The 22,540-nt window shown below is 40.1% G+C and overlaps 1 protein-coding gene across 1 annotated transcript in view; it reads right to left on the minus strand.

The window, feature by feature from the left end:
- The window catches only part of LOC133843243 (zinc finger protein 423 homolog), a 41,314-nt gene that overhangs the window by 13,845 nt on the left and 4,929 nt on the right, over window positions 1-22,540 (minus strand). The window contains exons 2-3 of the mRNA XM_062276698.1: window positions 19,353-19,757; window positions 11,120-11,314 (exon numbers count right to left, since the gene is read on the minus strand). Coding sequence (XP_062132682.1) covers window positions 11,120-11,314; window positions 19,353-19,757 — 600 coding nt within the window. The remainder of the gene's footprint in view (window positions 1-11,119; window positions 11,315-19,352; window positions 19,758-22,540) is intronic.

Consider the following 22,540-nt stretch of genomic DNA (forward strand, 5'->3'; position numbering starts at 1 on the left):
TGGACCTAAATATCAATTAAAAATGTTAATCATTGGGGTTCAAAACCGAACTTTTAAATTTTGCAAAGAATTTGGCTGAAAACCCACAAATTACATTAAATATGTAACGATTATACAACCCATTATTCCAATCTCAAAGAGTAGAATTTGAAACCAATTAAACTTGATTTGCTGACATTCATTTTTAATGTTTTCGTCTTGGAAAAATGTCAAAACAAGAAACAAGTGCTGATCTACCCTCAGCTCAGGTGCCAAGAGGAGAGATTTCTTTAATTGTAACAAGAAATCCCAAGTTCGAAATTCCTAATTGCTTTGCCCGCTCAACTGCCAAGCTAATCGCTTTTTAGTGTACAAAAATTGTACACGTTTTTCGAGGGACTGTTGAGAACTCGAATTGTAGTTTAAAAATGCAAAAGTTTTCCCTTCGTTTGAGTAGGATTTTTGTTTGTCTGCTTCTTGCCGCGCTGAGCTGCTCGGCGCCGTTGTTTTTGCCTCTCCGTTAATTACATTTGAGTGACAGTTTTGTGACAAGCGCTGGCAGAGGCAACGACGGCCACGACCACGACCACGACCACGATGCTCGATGCTCGATGGGCACAAGACCAGCTCAGCCCGATTGGAGCTGGGGGTTGACATACGAGTATTTTGCTTATTTTTAAGGGCTTTGCTTTGGTTCGGCTCTATTCGTGGTGGGTGAAAGGGTGTTCAGGTGAGTGCGCCCTGCCTGCGATGCCTGCGATGCGAGCCTCTGCCTGGACCTTTTTTATACCCCTTGCTAGCAGAGTGTCCTAATGGGGTATATGCATTTAATATACATTTATGTATATCATTGTGCTTTTTTCACTCAATTTTAGATGTGTTTACTTTTGAAATTGAAAAAGATTTATTAGGTTTTGAAATCGAACTTAAACGAATGACAGATTTAGCCATATATATTCCATACCCGGAATAATAGGCAATGTGTAATCTGTCCACTTTACACCTAAACTTCAGTAACTAATAGATATGTGCTCTTTTAGCTAGCTGTTATGCACTAGTGAAAGTTACAGTTGTTGTATTTCACACAAATAACAATTAAAACTCTTCTGACAATTCAACGAAACAAGTATTTATCTAAATATGTATGTATGGATAAATCTTTCTTTAAATTCATTTTTTTTAATTTATTTTATATGTTCTGCAATTTGGAATTTTAAACTTTATTATTACTATTACTATCCACTATTACTGATATATATATATATATATATGTATTTAGAATGTAGTACACAAATTCAATCCTTTTGTGTATCTTACTAATTTGTTTGATTTATTTAATGCATTTTAATTATCCTCCACATTTGTTACTTGTATAGCAACCTATAACAAGAGATTTATAACAAGTTCCATGAGAAAAACTTTATTGCATTTATACTTCCATAAAATCCAAACATATTTTGAATAATTTTCTAATATAATATTTGTTGATTCTGTTACTGTGATAAAGTAACTTTATGTTTCTTGTCTTTATTATTTTCCAAAAATAAGTATTTCACACGCTCAATTATCTTTGCGGACTACAGTCCCATCATTCTTTATGGGTATTCTTTTCGCCATCTACAGGGTGTTTACGTAGTCGGTCACCTTGCGAGCTAAGCTCACATTTGCCAACTGTGATTTCTGTGCATTTTTAATGCGCGGCTAATGTGACGCCAAAAACTTTGACTTTGACTGAGATTTGTTGGTCAGCGGCATCGGAGTTTGTTGGCTTAGATTGCAATGTATCCTTGTTGCCTGGGACCTGGGCACGAGCTCATGTGTCAGCTTGTTGGCTTGTTGGATATGTTGACGACAGGCGAAAGGGTTTTTGCTGGCTGACCCAATGAGGACGTGGACATGGACTTGTTTGGTCTGGCCTGGCGCCCTCATGCATAATAGATAAATTATAAAAATAAGCACGATACATGCGATGATGGCTGGGTGGCGGACGGAGAACAAGAGGAAAGGGATGCACGATACAGAGAATGAAGTGTGGATGGGTAAACGCATCAGGCAACCTGTCAGCTATTGTCCTTTGGCACAAGTGTCCTTTTGTTTCTGCCCACATCTCTCGTTAGCGAACAGCGCATTTTAAATTAACCATTTCTAATGCCATTTGCTGCGAAAGTCACTCAAATTGTCACTTTGATGTTTGACAGCAAGGACTTAGGCCCAGGACCAAGCGAGTCCACTCCGAGTACATCTCCATGTACATTAATTAATGCATATGGATATGTCTCCACAGATTCTTTTCGCCACTCACTCTCCAATTATTTTTAACTGCACAATTAATCAGACGGTTGAAACCACATTTAATTAGAGGCTTTGCCCCGTTGAGTGGTCAACCCAAATTATAAAAAAAAGGTTCGTCTTTGGGCTTAGTTTTCCCTTTTTTCATCCATAGAAAAGAAATTGGAAAAATGTCACTTGCGAAATGTGATAATATGAATTATATGAGTATTAGAAGCATCTAGAGTAGCTTAGCCAATAATATTTATTTAAGTGAATTTTTATTGTTTGTTTATTAAATGTTGAAATTTGTAGGTTTATTTATTATGTAAACAATTAGGAACGCTGAAAGCATCAGCTATATATTGAGTATTGTGATTTAGTTTTCATAAAAGGTTGTGGAGCTTGTTGGATTATTAACATTTCCGTATGTCTTGTTAAAGTACTAAGTTATAGTATATAAATATGGCAAAGTAATAATATATAATTTTACTAAAAATAATTATTTTTCAATTGATCAGAGCTGAAATTGTTACTGTTGAAACTAAAGAAAATTGGACTGCTCCCAAACTCAAAAAATTATCATCTTTTTAAATTAAGAACAGTCATCTTAACATTTGTGATCTTCAAATAAAACCAATTTAAGATCAAATTCATAAAACGAAGACCATTAATTTGAAAAATGACATTTTTCAAAATGAGACCTAATAAACTAGATTTAGGTAACAAAATTCTCGAATCCATCGAAATTCCTATTAAGTTTTTTTGTAGCTTTCAGTCGATTATGTTTAATTTACTTATGAAGGAACAGTTTCCGAACTATTTTAATTTCGAAGCCAAAATTATTCAGAAGTGTGTGCTGAATCTTATATTTTTTGTATATGAGTATTATAGAATATCAGAGAAAATAGCCAAAATTCGAGGTCTACGTATAAGCGTGATAAGATGGAAGGGTTCTATACTCGGGTATGACTGTCGAAGAAGCTCTCTTTAGCTTATGTGCAAACCTTAGTTTTGAAGGGTGCCGCCAAGAAGTGATCCTTGAACCCACAGATGGAATGATATCAAAATGGAACTGCCTTAAGTCATAAGTAAATGGAATAACTATTATGTTTTATGCTCATAGTTCTTTTGCATACGTAAATGCGAAATGAAATGCGTGGCAAGGCCCTTGGAAGCCTTAATCTTGGACCCGCTTCAATAGTTCTTTTGGGGTTTGTGTGTACCTTTGCTTATTAGTTAAATGCCAACGAACTGCCGCTGAAATGAAGGCAATAAAATGATTTTATGATTATTATCACCATCATCATCATCTGCGGCCAACTAGCGTGTGGACTCGTAAACCCAATTTCGCCAGCGAGACGACAACTGAATTTGTCGACCCCTTTTTTTTGGGGCAGTTCCGTTATGGTCGTCGGGCACTTGAAACGCGCTCTCGCTTGGAGTTCTAGTTTCCGCCTTCCGCGAGATATCGTAGAGAGCGAGAGCGAGAGGGAGATTATATCAGTGGACTGACCGGAATCGTCAGGGGCACAAAAGACGACATCGGATGTGGCAATCGGACATGTTAATCTGATGTCGCAGGCAATGCATTTCAATTACGAGTACTTCAGTTTCAGTTCCAGTTCCAGTTCCTCGTTGTTTCTCATTCCCCAATTTTAGTTTCGGGTCGCTCTTTATGGCTGCTGTCGACGCGTGGCAAGCTCACTCAAATACTCATAACAGCTGCCTCACCCCAAGACAGCAGCTGCCCATAGCCGCTGTGGCAACCACAAACTTGCAGCACGTGCCAACTAAACTAAACGGGAGGAGGTGGTTTGGTCGCCAGTGGCCAGTGGCCACACAGTTTAGCTGCAGATAGTCGAGGCTCCACTTTGCGGTTGAGTGGCTCAAGAAACAGGTGCGAAAGTCAATTATGGACAGCCAGTCAAGCTGAAACCCAAAACAAAACCCTTTTCAATCAGAGAGCTCAGCAAGCAGACAGAGACGTTGAGGAAGGCGTGACCGCTTGCCACCGCAGGACGCACCCGTCGAGTCGCCAGACTCATCATTAGCCAACTGACAGTCGATCTAGATGAACCTCAACCTGAACCTCAACTTCAAACTCAACTTCAACCTCGATATTCGTGGCACATTATCAATGAGCTGCGTTTGGTCTACCTGCTGATTGATTTGTGTCAGCGCCTGCGCCTCAAGCAAGTCAAATCCCAATCCCGATTCAGATTTCGATCCCAAGTCCGATTCTGATGCCTGCTCCCTGATTGAGTCCAGTCTGACTTCATTTTTCATTGAGACTTTTTACGCAATTTACAATTGGCTGTTTCCCCTTTTTGGGATCATCATTATGTGCCTTGATTGCATCGCCTCGATGACTTGACATATCTTCGGGCTCTCCTAAGTGCAATTTAAAATCTGATTACAACTCCTAATTATTGTTTTCGTTAGCCATATATATTTCTTCTCAAATATTTTGAAATGCTGCACAGTTGGATGCCAGAGCTATTCACAAGTGACAATGCTCAAGAATGGTTTTATGAATTTGTCAATCTTCAGCTGACACTCAAAATAACTATAGGAAGGTGAATTTAATGTTTAATTAATAGTTGGCAAGGAGAAGATATGTGCTGATTTGCTCTTTATAGTGGGTTAATTATGAATGTGTCTGAAGTGGAATTTAATAACAACAAAGTATCGGAGATTGGCCTAGACAAAGGGAACTTGGATTATGATATTGTTCTGACATTACTCATTCAAAGAAGTATCCACAAAGAGAAAATACAATGTGAATATGGGTGCAGCTCATCTTGTAAATTTTGAAGATGGGTCTAATTAAAAACTCATCTGTTTCGGATGTGTTATGTCAACAAAACAATGTAATCCATTAATCAGACATACTTTTCATATTGCGGGCAGGTACAGCTTTGCGAATAATGTTTTTGATAATCTAATAAAAATTAATATTACACTACATTAATGTTATAACAATTGTTTTGACTTTAATATTACTATATGTTTGATAGTCTGTTTTTTATTATTAGATTAAATATGAATACACTTAGGATCTTCATATTGAAATTTGTTTTTTTTTTTGAGTTCATGGTTTAACGAATTCTATTCCAAAAACAGTACTCAAAAATTCAAAAATTTATATCAAGCATACTCATTCATCACAAAGGTGACGTGGTTTTCAACACATTTTCAGAGCCTTAACATATTTCTTGGAATATAACATATATTTATGATCTCTATTATTATTTGTATTATAAACTCGAAGCTGTCAATTTAAAAATCTTTTCTACCGATTCCGAAGAGACTAATTTGATTTATCCTAATTAGTTTGCTAGTAATACACCCAAACTATTTATTTATTATGCTTTATGGTTCTATCAAGTGAACTTTGTTAATTTTAATATTTTTTAAATCAGTGTTGTCACAATGATAAATAGAAGAAAAGCACTGCTACATCTTCATAAGTCAGGTAAGTCACCCTCAAACTACAGCAGAAAAGACATGTGGGCTTCATCATCCCCAACGCGAGAAATAATGCGAGACAAGCGAAAGATTTATGCAAGAATCAGCTGAAGCGAGAGCCCATAACCATACGTCCAAATTAAATCCTTTAAGGCCAAAAATGCGTGGCAACATTTCAGCGCGTATTTCATTTAAATTACCAAGAATTTATCTTCGAATAAAGCGAAGAGAGAGCGAAGGAAGGAGGAATATGCGTATACGCAAATGTGTAAGTGCGGAAGCAGGTTGAATACTGAAGGTAGTCACTGCGAGTGTGAGTGTGCGAAAGAGAGGGAGAGCGAGAGTGAGAGTGAGAGGGAGAGCGAGAGCACTCCCAGGGGAGAGGGCCGCGCGAAATTGTGCCTTGGAGTCGCATAAGACGTGCAACGGCGAAAGTGGCACCAAAAGTATGCACATGGGAGCCACCAAGAGGCGGGTGTGGGACTGATGGGAGGGCACACAACCAATTGCCACCACGGTGTGGCCTCAAGTATGCTCCAAGTGTGTGTGTATGTGTATGTTTCTGTTTGTGTGTGTGTGTCGTAAAATGTTTGCCGAGTTTTTATGCGAAATGAAAACGTCTTTCGCGAAAAGAAGAATCAACAACTTTGACCAGCGGAGGAGGAGGAAGAGGAGGAGAAGGAGGAGAGGACACTGTCCGACAGCTTCTGCTGCTGCTGCTCCACAGAGAGACAGAAAACTTGCCGAGGCAACACCTAACGCACATAAATCATGCAAAAGGTGGCAACTGAATGCAGCAGCAGCAACAACATGCTCACAATGTTGTTGGGGCGTGTCATAACTTTGGCTTGGCTTCGCCGACTCCTTTGGGCTGGGGGATTGGCTTTGGCCCAGCCAGAGGACTCGCGGGAAACAGTCGAGAAGAGACAACGAGACGAAGGTGAAGGCGAAGACGAAGGCGGAGACGTCTCTGCTTTGCTCTCGAAAAACTTGTAAAGAAATTGCAAAAAAAGAAACTCGAAACAATGCGCTGCGCTGTCCACAATCTGTCCGCCAGCTGCAGCTGACAAGGCGCCAACTGCAGCTCCTCTCTCTCCTCTCCCCAACCATATTTTCTTATTCCCAATTCAAGTCAACTGTGAGAGATAGAGCGGAGCAACTTTTCTGCATTTGTTTAGCTTTGGTGTCAAGGTGTTTTCACACTTGAGATTTGCCAAACTTGTGCGCATATTATTTATGGAGCAGCCCAAGATATAGATATAGCTATACATAAATATTGTTTATACTAGTTTTGTAGTGTAGAGCTATCAAACTTATTATATAGATGATGCGTGTTGACCCAATTACATGACGCTGCTTAAGCGGCACATTGACAGATCTTTACGGAAACGTGATCTTGGCCCTTTGACAGCTGTCTGTGTGTGTGTGTGGCTCATTTTGGTCAGACTGTGAGATAGAACAGCGGTTCATTAACCGGACCAGTTTTCCACCAGAGTGAAAGAGATCTCAATCTAAAGCAATTTGTGGTCATTTCTTGAGAAAGCAACGGACTTGAACTTAACATTAACAAGCTGCCAAACACTGTGAGAATTGGCACTTTAAGCCAACATCTTCAACCTAAAAAGATAACTTCTCAAAGTGCGTTAGTCGCGAGTGCGTGATTAAGCGATACCCTCGACATACTCTACCCTCTATCCAATTTTAATTCTGGATTATAGAAAAATTATATCAAATAACGAATAATTTTAAAAAATGTTGTCCACTGTAAACCAAAAAAGGATTTCAGCTTCTCTATAGAATTCTATTAACAACTGCTTATAGCAAGTTTCTTCAGTTTAATTTATTTTTAAAAATTTAAATAATACTATATTTTTCTATGCTCTACACTTAGAAGAAGTTTCTGCAGAAGAATTTATCATAAATCATTTTAGAGAATATTCTTACCTAATTAGCATAAACTGTAAATCAAAAAGAATTGCAGTTTCTCTACAAAATTTGCTTCATTTTAAAAGAAGGTTCTTCAGAAATTTTGTTTTGTAATAATATTAATTACAAAAACAATTAATAATGATTAATACAAACAATTATCTGAAAAACTTCGTATAACAAGAAGTGAATTTGAAGAGAACCTGCAATACTTTATGGCTTACAAAATAATATAAATACCAAAAAGTTTATCCTTATACTAAAGAATCATATAGTGAATGCACATAGTATTTGAATTCATGGTCCTCGAATAGACCATTTGAGAACCGTTTTAAAATAGTTTCTTTCAAATAATTTAGAATTTATCATTATTATAAGTTTATTTTTAATAATAATGCCAAATACCAGTTAGTTTATCAATATACCCAAAAACATATACTCATTATATAAAATAATTGATACTCCTATAAAGGCTTTATAAATTGTATTTATTTTTAAAAATGTTACGAAATAGTAAACAACGGAAATATGTGATTTGTACAAGTTCGTTCAAGCTCATATGGAATTAATTTACCAGAACATACTTTGTACCTATATTTTACCCACTAGAAAAGACAAAAAGAAGTATAACTTTAGATGGATAATTTCGCTCTTAAAGATTTGCATATAATATATTATAACAAGACTTCATTCTCTTTTAAAGTATAATTGGAATACAATTTTAAAAGTTGTGAACACTTTTCTGTTTTTGGCTAGCATCATCTCTTAACAACAGGGTATTTGCTAAGCCCATCGCTTTGCCCCTTTAAACGGAGACAGCAATTATTTATGGTCTTAGATGTGGACATGTGAGGCGCTTTTGCAGTTTGTCAGTTGTTGTTGTTGTTGTTATTTTTGTTTCACTTGTGTAGTTGTTTGTCTTGTAAGACAAATGTGTAATTAATTGCGTCGCATCAAAAGGAAACTTGGAACGGAACTAACTAACTATTTGCATACTCCATGTCAGTTTTAAAAACATGCAAACTACTTGAACTCTCATCCTCCATTGCCAATCCAAAACACTTTCCGCTTCTCGTACACGTGCTATTAATAAATCAAAAGGACAAGCTAAGAACTCAGCTCAAGTCCGGGGCGGAAGTCCAAGCGAAAGGCAAAGCCGAAGGCAAAGGAAAACAAATGAAATGAAGTGACTTGGGCTAAACTTTTGACAAAGCGTCCAAGGATATGCCCTAGAATCCACTTCCACATCTTCGCGATGCTTTCGACTGTCTGCGACTGCAACTAATTGCATTTCATTGCATACATTTAGGCGCTGCAGCTGCTGCACTTCTCAATTTCTTCAAATCACACCGCAAGGCAGTAAAACGTTTCAAAATTGTTGCCAAATAGCCTTGGAGCCAGCGAGATTTCCATGGAGTCAAAGCCAAAGCCAACAACAGACACACACACACACACACACACAAGAGCCACAGATTCCTCGAAAGTGGGCAACAAATGAAAAGAAGGCGGCAAGCAACTCAACCCTTGTGGGAGAATGAGGGGGCAAAACACTGCCCGAGTGTTGAGTGCTATGCAGTAGCTTAACTAAGTGTATACACCGAAAGAAATAGTAGACTATCAAGAACATTCACCAAATCAAGTTGAAGCCAGGCAGCCTTTTTAAAGTATTCCACTGTAAGTAACTATTGTAAAGCAATTTACATTTTTAATTTACTAACGTATTTATATTTTTCATTATCGTGTTTTGCTGCGAAATATGTCCTTAAAAAAATCCATCATCTTTAATATATGAACTGTAAATTTCAATATTTTGTAAGTTCTTAAATAGATCGCGTTGTGATTTCATATGATAGGACAAGAAATATCTGCTTTAAACAATTACAAACTATAAATTGTTGTTTTCATAATTTTAAAAAGTATTGATTTCGAATTATTTGCCATATATGTATAACATAATTAATGTCTAATCTAAGCGTTTTGTTCGCTTTGCTCTGAATATAAGAAAGCACCCTTAAAGTTTCATTTCTTTTAAACATTTGATGGTTTACATTTAAGCGGATAGACACAAAGAATGCTGGAAAAGACGCTATCAAGTCTGCTGCTTATATTCATAAGTAGGCCTGGTATTTTGTATATATTCTAATTTTTGACACTTTGGTTTGTTTTATTGAAACATAAATTGGAAATGATGCACACATTTTTAGATTATGCATACAAAGTTTAGTATCAATTGTTAAATAGTATTAAAACATGCCAAATCCGAAGAATTCTTATAACCATACTCTTAAAGTATTCCATTTCTAAACTAAAATAACTTAGAAAGTAAGTTATTAGTTGAATAAACAAAGAATATATCGAAATATGTTATCGATTAATTTAGTGTTGTAAAACACGAACAATTAGGCCTTTAGTATATTTTTCGAAGTATTAAGTTAGCAGTATGACGAATGGCAAAGAAAAAGCGACTAGCGAAAGTCAAGTTGGAAAATAAAAATAATGAATATTTTATGGTAATCTCAAGAACAACTACACAATAGCATTTCGCTCAGTGTAGTTCTAGCAAAGCATAAGGATAGCCAGTGAAGGCATCAAAGCAATGCCAGCTCAGTCAACCAAGTTGAGTGTGAATGAATGTACATGAATGTGCGAGAGTGAATGTGAATGTGAGTGGGAAGGTGGCTGAGGATGCCAATGTGAATGGGCAGAAGACCAACAGACGCTCATGGCAGACGCTGGGCAAGGACCACAAAAAGTACAAGCAAAAGGAAGTCTGCGGAAAACAAAAACAAAGAAGTAAAAAAAACAACAAGAAAGAAAGGAAAGGAAGTGCTGAAGTGGAGGCAAGTGGGAGGTGATGATGGCGGAAAACACCACAAAACGAAACAAATAACACAGAAAAAGCATACGAAATGGCACTAGAGAGAAATGTGGCAAGCTGTGCGGCAGCAGGGGCATCTGCTGGGGCAGCGTAAGAAAGGAAGAGGATGGAGGGTAGGGTAGGGAGAGGTAGGGTCATATTGTGGCCATAGCTCATGATGCTAGCCAAGTTGCTGTCCCTCTGTTCGACAGCTCGTAAATGGCAACGACGATGTATGTGGTGAAAGTGAAGTGGCAGCTTGCCACAGCGACTGTGGCGACTCGGTTCCGAGTGAGATACAGATACAGAGAGTCGGAGTCAGAGACGAAGTCTGCTTGGTGTTGATTGCTGTTTGGGGTTTTTAAAACGTAGTTAGGCCATGGGCCAAGGGGGCGGCGGCAGCTTGTGGAACGACACCCGCGGCTCAGGTGTAGAGCACCCTGGAGTGTCGTCTCCGTCAGCCATATAACACCCCATACGGCAATTTTCAATGGTTATAGCTAGGCAAGCGAAGGCAACGTTGCCACGTTGTGGGGCACGCAGAGCCACTTGCTTCCTTTCATATGTGACAAATGGATCAGGATCAAACAGAGAAAAAGAGAGACGGAAAGAACTCACCTGAGTAGAAGCTGTCCAGACTATGCAGTTCCTCATCGTCATCGTCATCGTCGTCGTCGTCGTCATCGTCATCGTAATCCTCCTCGCCACTGAGGCTGAGCATCTCATCCACATCCTCCTCAATGTCATCCGCATCCTCTGAATGCGCCATCTTCTCCTTTTCATTCTCCTTCTCCGCATCCTTGAGCTTGTTGCCTGCAAGTTAAAGACGAAGACATAGTTAGTTTTTGGTTGCAACATCGCTGTGGCTGTGGCACGTTCCAAACACAGCCGCTGGCTGCGTTGCCATTGCCAGCGCCATCGCCATCGCTAGTGCCGAAGCTGCATGCCACGTGGTCCCCAGTTGCAAGGAATTTTGATTATGCTAAGCCCCTGGGTGCCATAATTCCATGCCCAAGCATAGCCCAGCTGACCCCTGACCCCAACTCCCCATCTACCGTTCCAAACTTCTCTCTCCCCCCTCAAATTTCCTTTCTCTGCCTTTTATGTTTGTCTTTAAGAGCGACTTAAGAGCGCCATCGCGTTGTGCGCAGGCTCAACAGAGTCCTTTGAATGCTTGTTAAGAGCGCCGCTTGTTTTGGTTTTAACTTCACTTCTCTCTCTCTCTCGCTATTTTGTTCTTGCTCTCCCTCTTCCTTTCTTGGGCTAAATGAAACAGCTGTTCAGCCAACTCAGGCACGTGTCCTCGCCTCAAGTTTGAGTCTTGCTTGGGCTTCAATCCGTCTGCGTCTTCAGCGTGGAATGCGTAAATGTCGTTGCATTACTCATACGCCGCGTACAACGCGCCTTTGTCTGAACATTCCGTTGTCTTGAGTCTATAGATATTTATTTGTGAGTGTGTGAGATATCAGACTGTGCTTGGGTAAATTTCTCAGCTTGCAACTCTTGAGCGTCTGACTTTATGCTCAGTTGTTAAGCTTGCACTGCAAACAAATCTAGTGAAATCTTTGAATATTCTAACATTTGGAAGGTATTCTAGCATAATTCATATTATTAGCCTTCTTAAACGGAGACTATATATTTTGAACTCAAGATCCAGCAGCTTAGGCAAAACTGATTTTTGGTCTATCAACCATAAACCATAAGTCAATATACCGAAAAAAGCAACAAGAAGAAACTTCAGTCAGAATATATACTAAAGCAGAATATATACTAAAATACTGGTGCGATACAGAAAAGAATAATAACTCCGATTGAAGAACGTACATCTCCGATCATTAGATTAGATTAAGCAAGATTTTATAAGTTATGAAATCAAGTTAAATTTGAATTCTTCGAATATCTTATAGTTATCAATACCCAAATTCAATAAACTGTATTTATATTATGTCATATAGTAAGAAATACACAGACAGACTTCACAATCATGAAAATAATTTAGCCCTAGCTCTTTTAGACAATAGCTCAACTGTTAGAAGACTTAAAAGATTTCACATCCTTGATCTCCCTGATAGGTAAATTTTAAGTAAACAAGATGTTATATTTAATAGCAGGTTTCACTGGAAATCTGCTATTCCTGTTATGTAAATATTAGTCATAAAATTTTCTTATTGTCTTAAGACAGATTGTAAATAAAAAATTGAACGAAAAAAAAAAAAATATATATATATTATGTCATTTAGATATATATATATATGTACGCCTGTCTCTCAATCTATAAGTTCGTATTAATATCTATCCATCTACTCATCACTAATTTTTTGAAAATATATATTATATATTGTTGAGTTTAGTTCTCAACGCGCTTGTTTTCATCATTGTTGTATAAAAAAGACAGTAAAATATAAAATAAATATCTATGTTAACTTTCTCTCTATCTATCATTTCAATCTAGACACATAGCTATCTTAAATCTATATATCTGTTGATCTATCAATTCGGGCGTCTTTCCATTAGTAAATTGACATAACTTTCGAATGATTTCGAGCTCTTTTCAATCAGGCTTTGGGCCAGGCGCACATCTATGGATCTAATGAAGCCCAGATAAGTTCATTAAGTAGATCCTAATGAAACTCAAACTGAACTCGTAAACCGCAAACACACACACACACACACACACAATCACATGGATAGATAGATACTTTGGCTTTCGTTTTTGTTAGTTTCTAATGACAAAATGAAATTTGCGTGGCAAGGCTCTAAAAAACTACACAACTGCGAGTCAAAGCCATCAGCATCAGCATCGTCATTGGAATGCGCAACATTCTAAGCGCGAACATTTGGGGGGCCTTTCTTTGATGGCTCCGGCAATGATGAGGAGCAGCGACGTCAAATGGTGGCGACGTTTTCACGATGTGCTTTTATTCCACTTTGCATACGCGCTCGCTATGAGCAAAAGAACGCAGGGTGGTGAGGAGAAGTAAGGGGGAGAGATCCCTTGGTCTGGGGGTCATAGAAAACAGCGAATGATGCCACACGTCCAATAATCCTTGTCCTGCAACTGGGGAATACTTCATCAGCGGAAACAAAATTTTACGAATTTCTCGCTCAGTGCGTGCGTATGTGTGCATGTGTGCTTGTGGCATGTAGCATGTAGCTGTTGCACGTGCGCCAGACGCCATCTAGCGGCCGGCATTCGCAACCACACGGACAAGTTTTAACATGCCAAAAACGCAATGCAAGTGCAACAACGTTCCGTCTGGCGACGGGGGCAAATGGCGACTTTTGACACGCCGCTGCAAGCCCCGCTGTGTCCTGTGCCCCACTTCCCCCCATCTCTCCCGCCTGCTCTCTCGTTTCTCGCTCCCCCTCTCTGATGATGATTATTCAACATGCGCTCTATGGGGAGCCGTATGGCCGTGTCCCCTGTATACCCTCACTCCATCCTCCCTCCCATGTCCCCCTGTCCTTCTCTCCACACAGCCGCTGTCTTCGTTGGTAGCCATTTCTCCAACTCTCTTTCTAGCCATCGCTGTAGCTGCCTCGCTCTAGCACTTTGTGGCATACTGTGAAATTGGCTTTCGTCGAATTGTTGCTTTGAGTTTTGCAAATTTTTCGACTCCACACACCGACGCTCATTGCGCTTTTATGGGTGGCTGGGAGGGGTGGCGAGGAGGGGAATAGTGAGGCAGGTCTGGTTGCATTCATCAGCAGCATCGACAGGCGCCCAGGCTAATTTTATGACTCGCATCTTGCGCGTTCGTCATGTTAATAAAGCCAGCTCCACATGTGCGACTGTATGTGTTCTGTGTGTGTTTGTGTGACTGTGCTACTGAATGTGTGTGTGTGTGTGGCTCATAAATCGAACGAAATTTGCATATGATGGCAGCGCCATCTTGCGGCCATTAGACACAGCGCGTTTTTATGGTTGCTGCCCGAGTGCTTTGATGTTCGCTGCAATTGACGTTTGCTCCTGCTGATTATGCTCGGCTGCTTTGGCATGTGCCACGCCCATACGTGACTGCAGTCGCCTACCCCAACAAGCAGACCACTCGCGCAGATTTCCCAAAGCGACGCCTACGACAGCAGCAACAACAACAACAACCGAAACGGAAGCTGAGTTGAGCCGAGTCCAGTAACAGTAACAACAACAACGACAACAACAACGACTTACTAACGGGACTTGGACACTGCATTGAGAACGACGCGCTTCAGCACAGGAGTCCATCCACACTGCGCCAGCGTAGCATTCCCAAGAGAGCAGCCGAAGCGCCCGCCGACAGCCGACTGCCGATTCCCACTGGGAGCTAGAGTCAGAGTCTGAGAGACAGAGAAGGAGCTACAGCGACAGCCACAGCCACAAAGACACAGCGAGAGCGGGGCAGACCGAGAGGGAGAGAGGTAGATAGACACTCTCAAAGCGACGTTGGCGCTCTTAATTCGATTCGTTTGCTTGTGCCGACGCGACGTCTCCAGCTGCTTCTGCTGGTGCTGTTCCTTTGCCTCATGGTCACCACCCATACTCCAACCCTTTCGCCTCCTCGGGGAATTGTTGCGCAAATGCTTTTTGTGTGTTTCTGTTTGAAAATTATTGCAAGCAAAATAAAAAGGCAAATGCCAAACGATGTGCACAAATACATATACGAATAGATTATACAGATATACTACATGTTGTATGTATATAAATAAGTACAATAATAAAACGGAATGTAATCGAAACCAGTAGGTGCCTAGGGGAACACATTGGTGGCGAGGGGGGAACACTAGAGGGACCCAAAGATGTCTCTGATGCAATTAACAGGCGATAAATGACTTATGCAGGCAGCGCACAAAACAGAGCTATAAGTTTGACACTGACCACAAAAGTGGTGGTGCGCCGATAAATATCTATCGATATGTACTCAACGTCAATCGTGTTTGCGATCTCGTAGGTAAACTCGATAACCGTCTTGTAATAATTAAAATCATTTCAGTTTAACAAATTGTTACGAACTTTTGTTAGTAATAACTAATGTTGAATTCAATCAATATTTGTTTATAATTATGCACAATTATAAACAATATCGATTTTTGGTTTTTGTTACGATGATTAATCAATGTTGGCAGCTTGTGGCGCCACCTGACCCCATTACAATTTCTCATATAATTTATCAAAATTTCAGATACCATTCCAAACACACACACACTCATGCACACACGTGGAGTGCATGCAATTCCCTAATCAAAGTCAACTGAAAGCAATGAAGTTTTGTCATAAAATTTTACGCACCTTTCGTGCTTCCCACGGGTACCTCTCATTCGCCTTTGCCGTCTCGTCTCTTTCTTGTGCCTTGCACCTGGTAATTTTACATTACATCCACAGACACACATACACACACGCTCAAAGAGAGAAAGAGTGAAGCTGTGAAGGGATAGGATACGGAGGAGACATGGAGAGCGAGATGATAACTCACTTTTGTTTCATTTTTCGATACACAACGGAATAATAATGGCAAAATGAGCAACTTCGCTATGCAACAAGAAGATGTCTCGGTCTCGGTCTCAAGATGCTCCCCAATGAGCATACCAATAAACATGCTATACACATACTCACACACATACATACACACACACTTACGTATTTACATTCACACATTTACTCCTACTGTGTCGTCCCCTTACACTCAACTGCTCGTCGTCTCTCTCTCTCGCTTCGTATATGGCAATGTATAATTTTTATTCGCACCCAGGTTGCTCCCCACGGATATGTCATCGTCTCCTGCACACACACACACACACACTCACACACGGGCCACCACCCAATCCGCCCTCCTCGTCCCAGCAGTGACAAGCGAGGCCCAATGTTCGAGTGTGCAGCCACATAACCGAAATATTGCAACATAAAACTTTACACAAATATAATCTATAAGCAGCAAAACTCATATTAATGTCATAGCATATGAAAGAGACAGCCAGAGAGAGAGAGAGAGAGAGAGATAGCGAGAGAAAGAGAGAGAAAGAGAGAGAGTGCGAGTGTATTATAGAAATAGCCTTGGATAGCAAACGCCACAAGTTCGAGTCTGAGTGTGACACTTTGGCGCTCGCTCAGGCGCACAGTGGTGCAAAAGCAATAAAGACACTCTGTTCTAAACAAAAAATCACAAATAATTTTTAATTTAATTCATAATGATACAATTTAAATAGCAATAAAGAATGAAAATATATTTTGAATGCACAGAAAAAAAAATTATTGCTGCAACTCTACTAAGGAATGGATAGATTTAAGAATGCAATAATTGAGCGAACAAAAATACTAAAATTATCTTTAGATAAAATTCTACAGAATCTGTGATGGTAGAAATTTAACTTGCCTAGTTCTAACCTTTTAAAATAGCTTCAAAGGAAAGTTAATAATAACTTGTAAACGTAATTGACAAAGAAGCTATTAAAATTGTTCTATGAAATCATTAATTAATTTAAGTCTCTTTATTTAAATGAAAAGATTCTTAAAAGATAATTAAGAAGATAATATAGAAAATTAAAAAAATGTTTTTTTTTTATCACATTGTAAGACTGATCAAAGAAACTCATATTTTACAAATATGAGTAAGTTCGATAAATGAAATTTCATTGTTCTATGTTTTTGTGACACTGTTCTGGGAATGTTGGTGGCCCAACTTGGGCCGTGTTGTTGATGCGCACAAAAGGGCCAATTCGTTCTCGCCGGGTTTCGCATGGCAGCAGCAGCAGCAGCAACAACAACGACAACAAACACTGAGGCAGAAAGACAATTTTCGGATCCCCCCAAACTTATCACAGCCTCTCGATTTCCCTTTAGAACATTATACAACACACTGGAGAGCTGTGGCAGTACGAGCCAAAGTCAGCGACAAGGGGGGTGCAAGCGGGCAGGTTCCATGGCTACAATGACAGTAAACGAGGCGACTGCGACGCAGCAGCAGCAGCAACAGCAGCAGCAGAGGACGCACTGCAGCAGTGTACTTGTCATATACAGAGAGCGAGAAAGAGAGAGAGAGAGAGCGAGAAGGAGAGAGCGGGAGCGTGTAGCTGCGCGCACTGGTGATAAAGTTTGGCCCTCCATAGTGCCGTTAGTGGGGGCTCGTGTTGTGCGAGTGAGGTTAAAACCGACTTAGCCAGCGCCACAAGCAAAACTTGAGCTCACAGGTACAGCAGCAAAAACAACAACAGCACCCAGACGTAGCACATGGCAGTGCTCGTCCAACTGCCTGCTGCATGCTCCCAAATGGTTGCTTGGCTGGAGGGCGAAGCATCCAAAAAGTGGGCGTGGGTTAGAGAGCGAGTCTAGTCTGATGATGATGATGTTCTGGGCCGCCGCTTGGCTTGTCTGCCGCTCCGCTGGGAATATGTCCCGGCAATGGCAGCGGCACATCCAGCGCCAACAGAGAAAAGAGCAACAAATAATGAACAAACACACACTTGCACTCACATATTGCATGCTTATGTTGGTCGCTCTCTGTGTGTGTGTGTGTGTGTGTCATCAGTTTGTGTTCTATTTAAACATGGCGCTTGCTTTATTATTGTTGGCCAAAGCTGCAGCAACAACAACAATAACAACAACAAGAACAAGAGCAGCCAGTCCAGTCATAACGAGCAGCGCTTTGAATCGATGGCTTTACACACCCAAGTGCCATAATCCAATGACGCACAGGAATATCAAATACAAGAGCAACACACACACATTGTGTGTGTGTGTGCGTGTGTAAATGGGCGCATGTATGATGCCGCATGGACACATCAAACTTTATGCACCGACAACAGCAACAACAGTACTCGCAGCCTCCTAAAGTGGGAGTCAGCTCAGCCACAGGGTGACTCGGCTACGCACACAGGAGTGTGCGAAATGTTGCCTACTTTTAAGCGCATCATTTTTAGGGCAAATTAATAAATATTATCCATAATTGATAATGCTTAAACTATTTTGCATTTACATTTTAGAGCTGACATATGCTAGAATAAGTTATATTATAAATATGTGTTATCAAAAATTAAGATAACGAATGAATTTTGAAGTAAAACCTTTATCGTATTAAACTCAATCTTAAGCTTTAATTTAGAAATATTTGAATAACGAATAATTTAAATTATTTTTAGAAAATCAAGAGACACTTGTATATCAACAAATCACATAAAAAAATTCAGAAATTCTAAATAATATTCTATCTCCTCTAAAAAGAGCAGCAAGATGTTTGCTCTTTACTTGTATTAAAGCAGAACTTGTATTTCAATTATTACGAGGTAAATCTCAAATATTTATAGCAATATCTAAGTAAATATGAAGGCATAAAGTAAAACAGTTGGAAGCCAATTGACACCCTGTAAGTGCAACATTATCCAATTTACAAGATAGTTGCGCTCTTTTAAACCGTCACTAGTTGTGCAACTGTGGAGCTGAGCTGAGCTGAGCTGACGCTGAGACAGAAGATGAAGATGAAGCTGGAGTTGGAGTAGCGAGTAAAAGAGGCACATCGACAGCAACAACAGCATTTGCTATTTATGAGACTGTCGAGAGTTATTAGCCGGACATGTCAATGCCACGTGGGGAATGCCCCAAGACGATGACTTGGACTTCGGTTTGGACTTGGGCTTCGAAACGGGGGCGAACACTGTTCAAGATGTGTGTCTATGTTTTGCAAAGGGCTTTGGAGTTTGGGGGGCTGGGAGAGCGAGAGTTGCCAACTGGAAATGGAAGGAGAAGGAGTCAGAAGCGGAGCCGTAGCCATAGCTGGAGCCACAGCCGGAATTTTGGGCTATTGGGCAACTCCGGTTGGCCGTTCATATCGCATATATCTTTTAGCAAAAGGCAATAAAATATGCAAATTGAAGTCAAACTTACCAGTGGCATCGCCACCGCTGGACTTCAACTTGCAGTGCCCATTGGCGTTGCCAGTGGCTGCAGCATCCCCAGGGTGTTGTAGTTCTTCTGTAGTTGCAGCTGCTGTGCCTGCTTTTGTTGTTGGTGCTGTTGTTGTTATCGTTGCCGTTGCTGTTGCTGTAGTCTTGACAACGGCGGTAGCTGTGGCATCATCAGCTGCTTGCTGCAAGCTTTCGAGCTGTGATTCATTGGGCTGCTCCTTTACAGTCTCGTTCTCATCGCCACTGAAGCCATCGTCCTCCTCGCCCTCCTCTTCGTCCTCTTCGTCTGCGCTAAATAGCTCCTCTTTGGGCTCCAGCAAGTCAGATGCCTTTGGGGTCTTTGTGACGCCATCTTCGCCAATCTGCTCCTCCTCCTTTTCGCCTACTGCAAGATGATGAAGTTCAATTAAAGATGGTCAATTAACGCAGTCACTTGCATAGGTAACTAACTACTTATTATATTGTATAAAACATTTCTTGTGGTGACTGATTGAACTAACGAAATTCAACCCGAGCGGTACGAGCTAGAAGGTTGCAAATTGTAGGTAACATAGATTACGATATTTGATTGTTTGACTGATTGATTCGCTGATGGACTGATTGAACTATCAAGAAACAGAGCGACTAGTAAGAGCTATGAGGCTTCATTTTGTAGGTAGTTTACGATGTTTTTATAGATTGGCGTACTGACTGACTGATTGAACTATCAAGGTACAGCCTGATTGAACTATCAAGGTACAGCCTGACCTTGATAGTTCAATCAGTCAGTCAGTCAGACCAATAAGAGCTAGGAGGTTGCAAGTTGTACAAAACACAGCTAACAAACTTTGATAGTACAATAAGAAGGGATTTCGCAAATTCCTACTTCAAATATTGTGATTGATCGGTTGACTAACTGATTGACTAATCGAACTATCAAGATACAACCCGACTGATAAGAGATAGGTGGCTTGATTTTGTAGGTACCATACAATATTTTACGATATTTGATTCACTGACTTATTGATTGGCTGACTGACCAACTGATTGAATGACTGACTGATTGACTGATTGAACTATGAAGGTACAGGCTGTAAGAACTGGTAAGTGCTAGGAGATTGAAAGTTGTATACAACACAGAATGCGATATTTGATAGTGTAATAAGTACGGTATTTCTCAAATTCCTACTCTATGAAAACATACAACAGTGACGTTGGGCTGCAGTGCAGTACATTACCATACCCTGCTGTCACTTGCCTACAGGGTACTCAAACGAATGGTCAATTGCCAAAAAAAAAAAAAACAGCGACTGCAACTGCGACTTCTCATTACTTAAGCAAGGGGTACTTCTTGTACCCAGCACATTCAGACTCGTACCCATGCTGGCACTCACACTCAGACTCGAAGCCGCACTCATACCTATACTCATACTCATGCAGATTATGCTAAAGCACTCCCCGGGCGGCCATCGTGCCAAAAATTCTATTTACACGTTTTGTGTTTTATTGTTGGTGCTCGCTTCGTTTCCCGAGCTAAAGAAAACTGTTGCCAATAGCTCAAAACTCCAAAGTGTATGTGCGAGTGTATGGATCTGACTGTCTATATGTATGTGTGTGTGTGTGAGTGTGTGTGTGTGAGTGCTCGAGTGTGTTAGTGTGTCTCTGGCAAAAGCCGCACGTGATCGATGGCGCTCGCATGGCTGCTGCCAGTCTTGAGGGGGTCGTTGCCGTTGCCAAAACAACTGCCTTAAAAGTAATTGCAAGGGGTGCATCAGCAACAACAACAACAACAACAAGAAAAACAACGGCGAACGAAAAGCTCTACGAAATGAAAATGTGGAACATGTGTAATTGTGCAATTAAATTGAATTTTTCATAAATTTTTCGTTGAGAGAGTGAGTTGTGAGGTGCGAAAGTCAAACAAACGTTGAGTTTTATGACTTTTGTTGAGCTCGGCGAGCCACAAGAGCCACATCATTCACTCGCCAAGTTGAGTATTTAAAAGACACATGGTTTCTAAAAAGAGTTGAGCCAAATTAGTTTCGCGACATTGTTAATAAACTATTAGAATTGAATATATGAATTAAATTGTTATCATAGATACAATATAATTTAATTTTGAAGTAAGTAAATTTAGGTATTTTAAATTATGAAAATAATAATAAACAAACTAAAAATCATTATTTAAATAAAATTGTTCAACTAATTAAATTCTGAACTCTTGGTTGCTCTATAATATTACTATTTAACATTAAAATAGGCGTGTAATGAGATCATGTTTGACTTGAAGATAAAACATAAAGTTGAAAATTAAAATTTAGAAAAAATTGTTTATGAGAAATTTTGAGATTTAACAATTATATCAGATAATGAATAATATATAATAAAGTAAAGTATAACTCATATAGTTTTGAAACGAGAACAGCTCAGAGCTCTCAAATTTTGACACATTTCCACAGAAGTGGCAAAAAATGGGATAGCAAATTATGTATACGGTTGTATATACTATAAAATTAAATATTATTACTATATTACTATGAATTTTAAAAAAGTTTAATGCGAGTCAAACTGATCTCTAAACGCATACAGAAGTCTGCTGCAAAATGTGAATGATTTAAGCCTTTAGTAGTGTCAAGGATTCCAGGCATGGCTGGAGGGTGAGTGGACAAGTTGCGAAGCTGGGAAGTTGGGAAGCAAAGTGAGGTGGGGCAGATTGGTGACCGCGGCGGTCGTCGGCAAGGTAACGGCTTAAAATATATGGGCAAAAGGACACGCCGGAATCACACCGCAAGGAATCGCCACGGAAATCAACATTATGCCAAGCCGGACGGACGATTGCCGGAGACTGCGACTGTTGCCTGGTCAACATCAACATAATGGAAACGTGGACGACTTGTGCTCCATGTTCTGATGCTGCTCGAGTATCGTGCGAGAACATTTGGTTATTATTTCCATATAAAAGGCCAGCGCCCCAAAACGAACGAACAAACGAACGGCGGCTATAAAAGAGCGCGAGCGAGCCACTTGAAAGTATGTGCGATATTTGTATGGCAAACAGATGGAAGGAGATGGCGAGTGCTGAATGGGTGCCTGCCAAGCAGTGGGAGTGAAGAGAGCGGGATGACAGAGTGGCGAGGGGGGACAACTGTGTGCCGTTTGCGGCGGAAGTGCCGCGTATTTTAAAATAAA

Source organism: Drosophila sulfurigaster, chromosome 3 (assembly GCF_023558435.1).
Source record: "Drosophila sulfurigaster albostrigata strain 15112-1811.04 chromosome 3, ASM2355843v2, whole genome shotgun sequence".
Classification (NCBI taxonomy): domain Eukaryota; kingdom Metazoa; phylum Arthropoda; class Insecta; order Diptera; family Drosophilidae; genus Drosophila; species Drosophila sulfurigaster.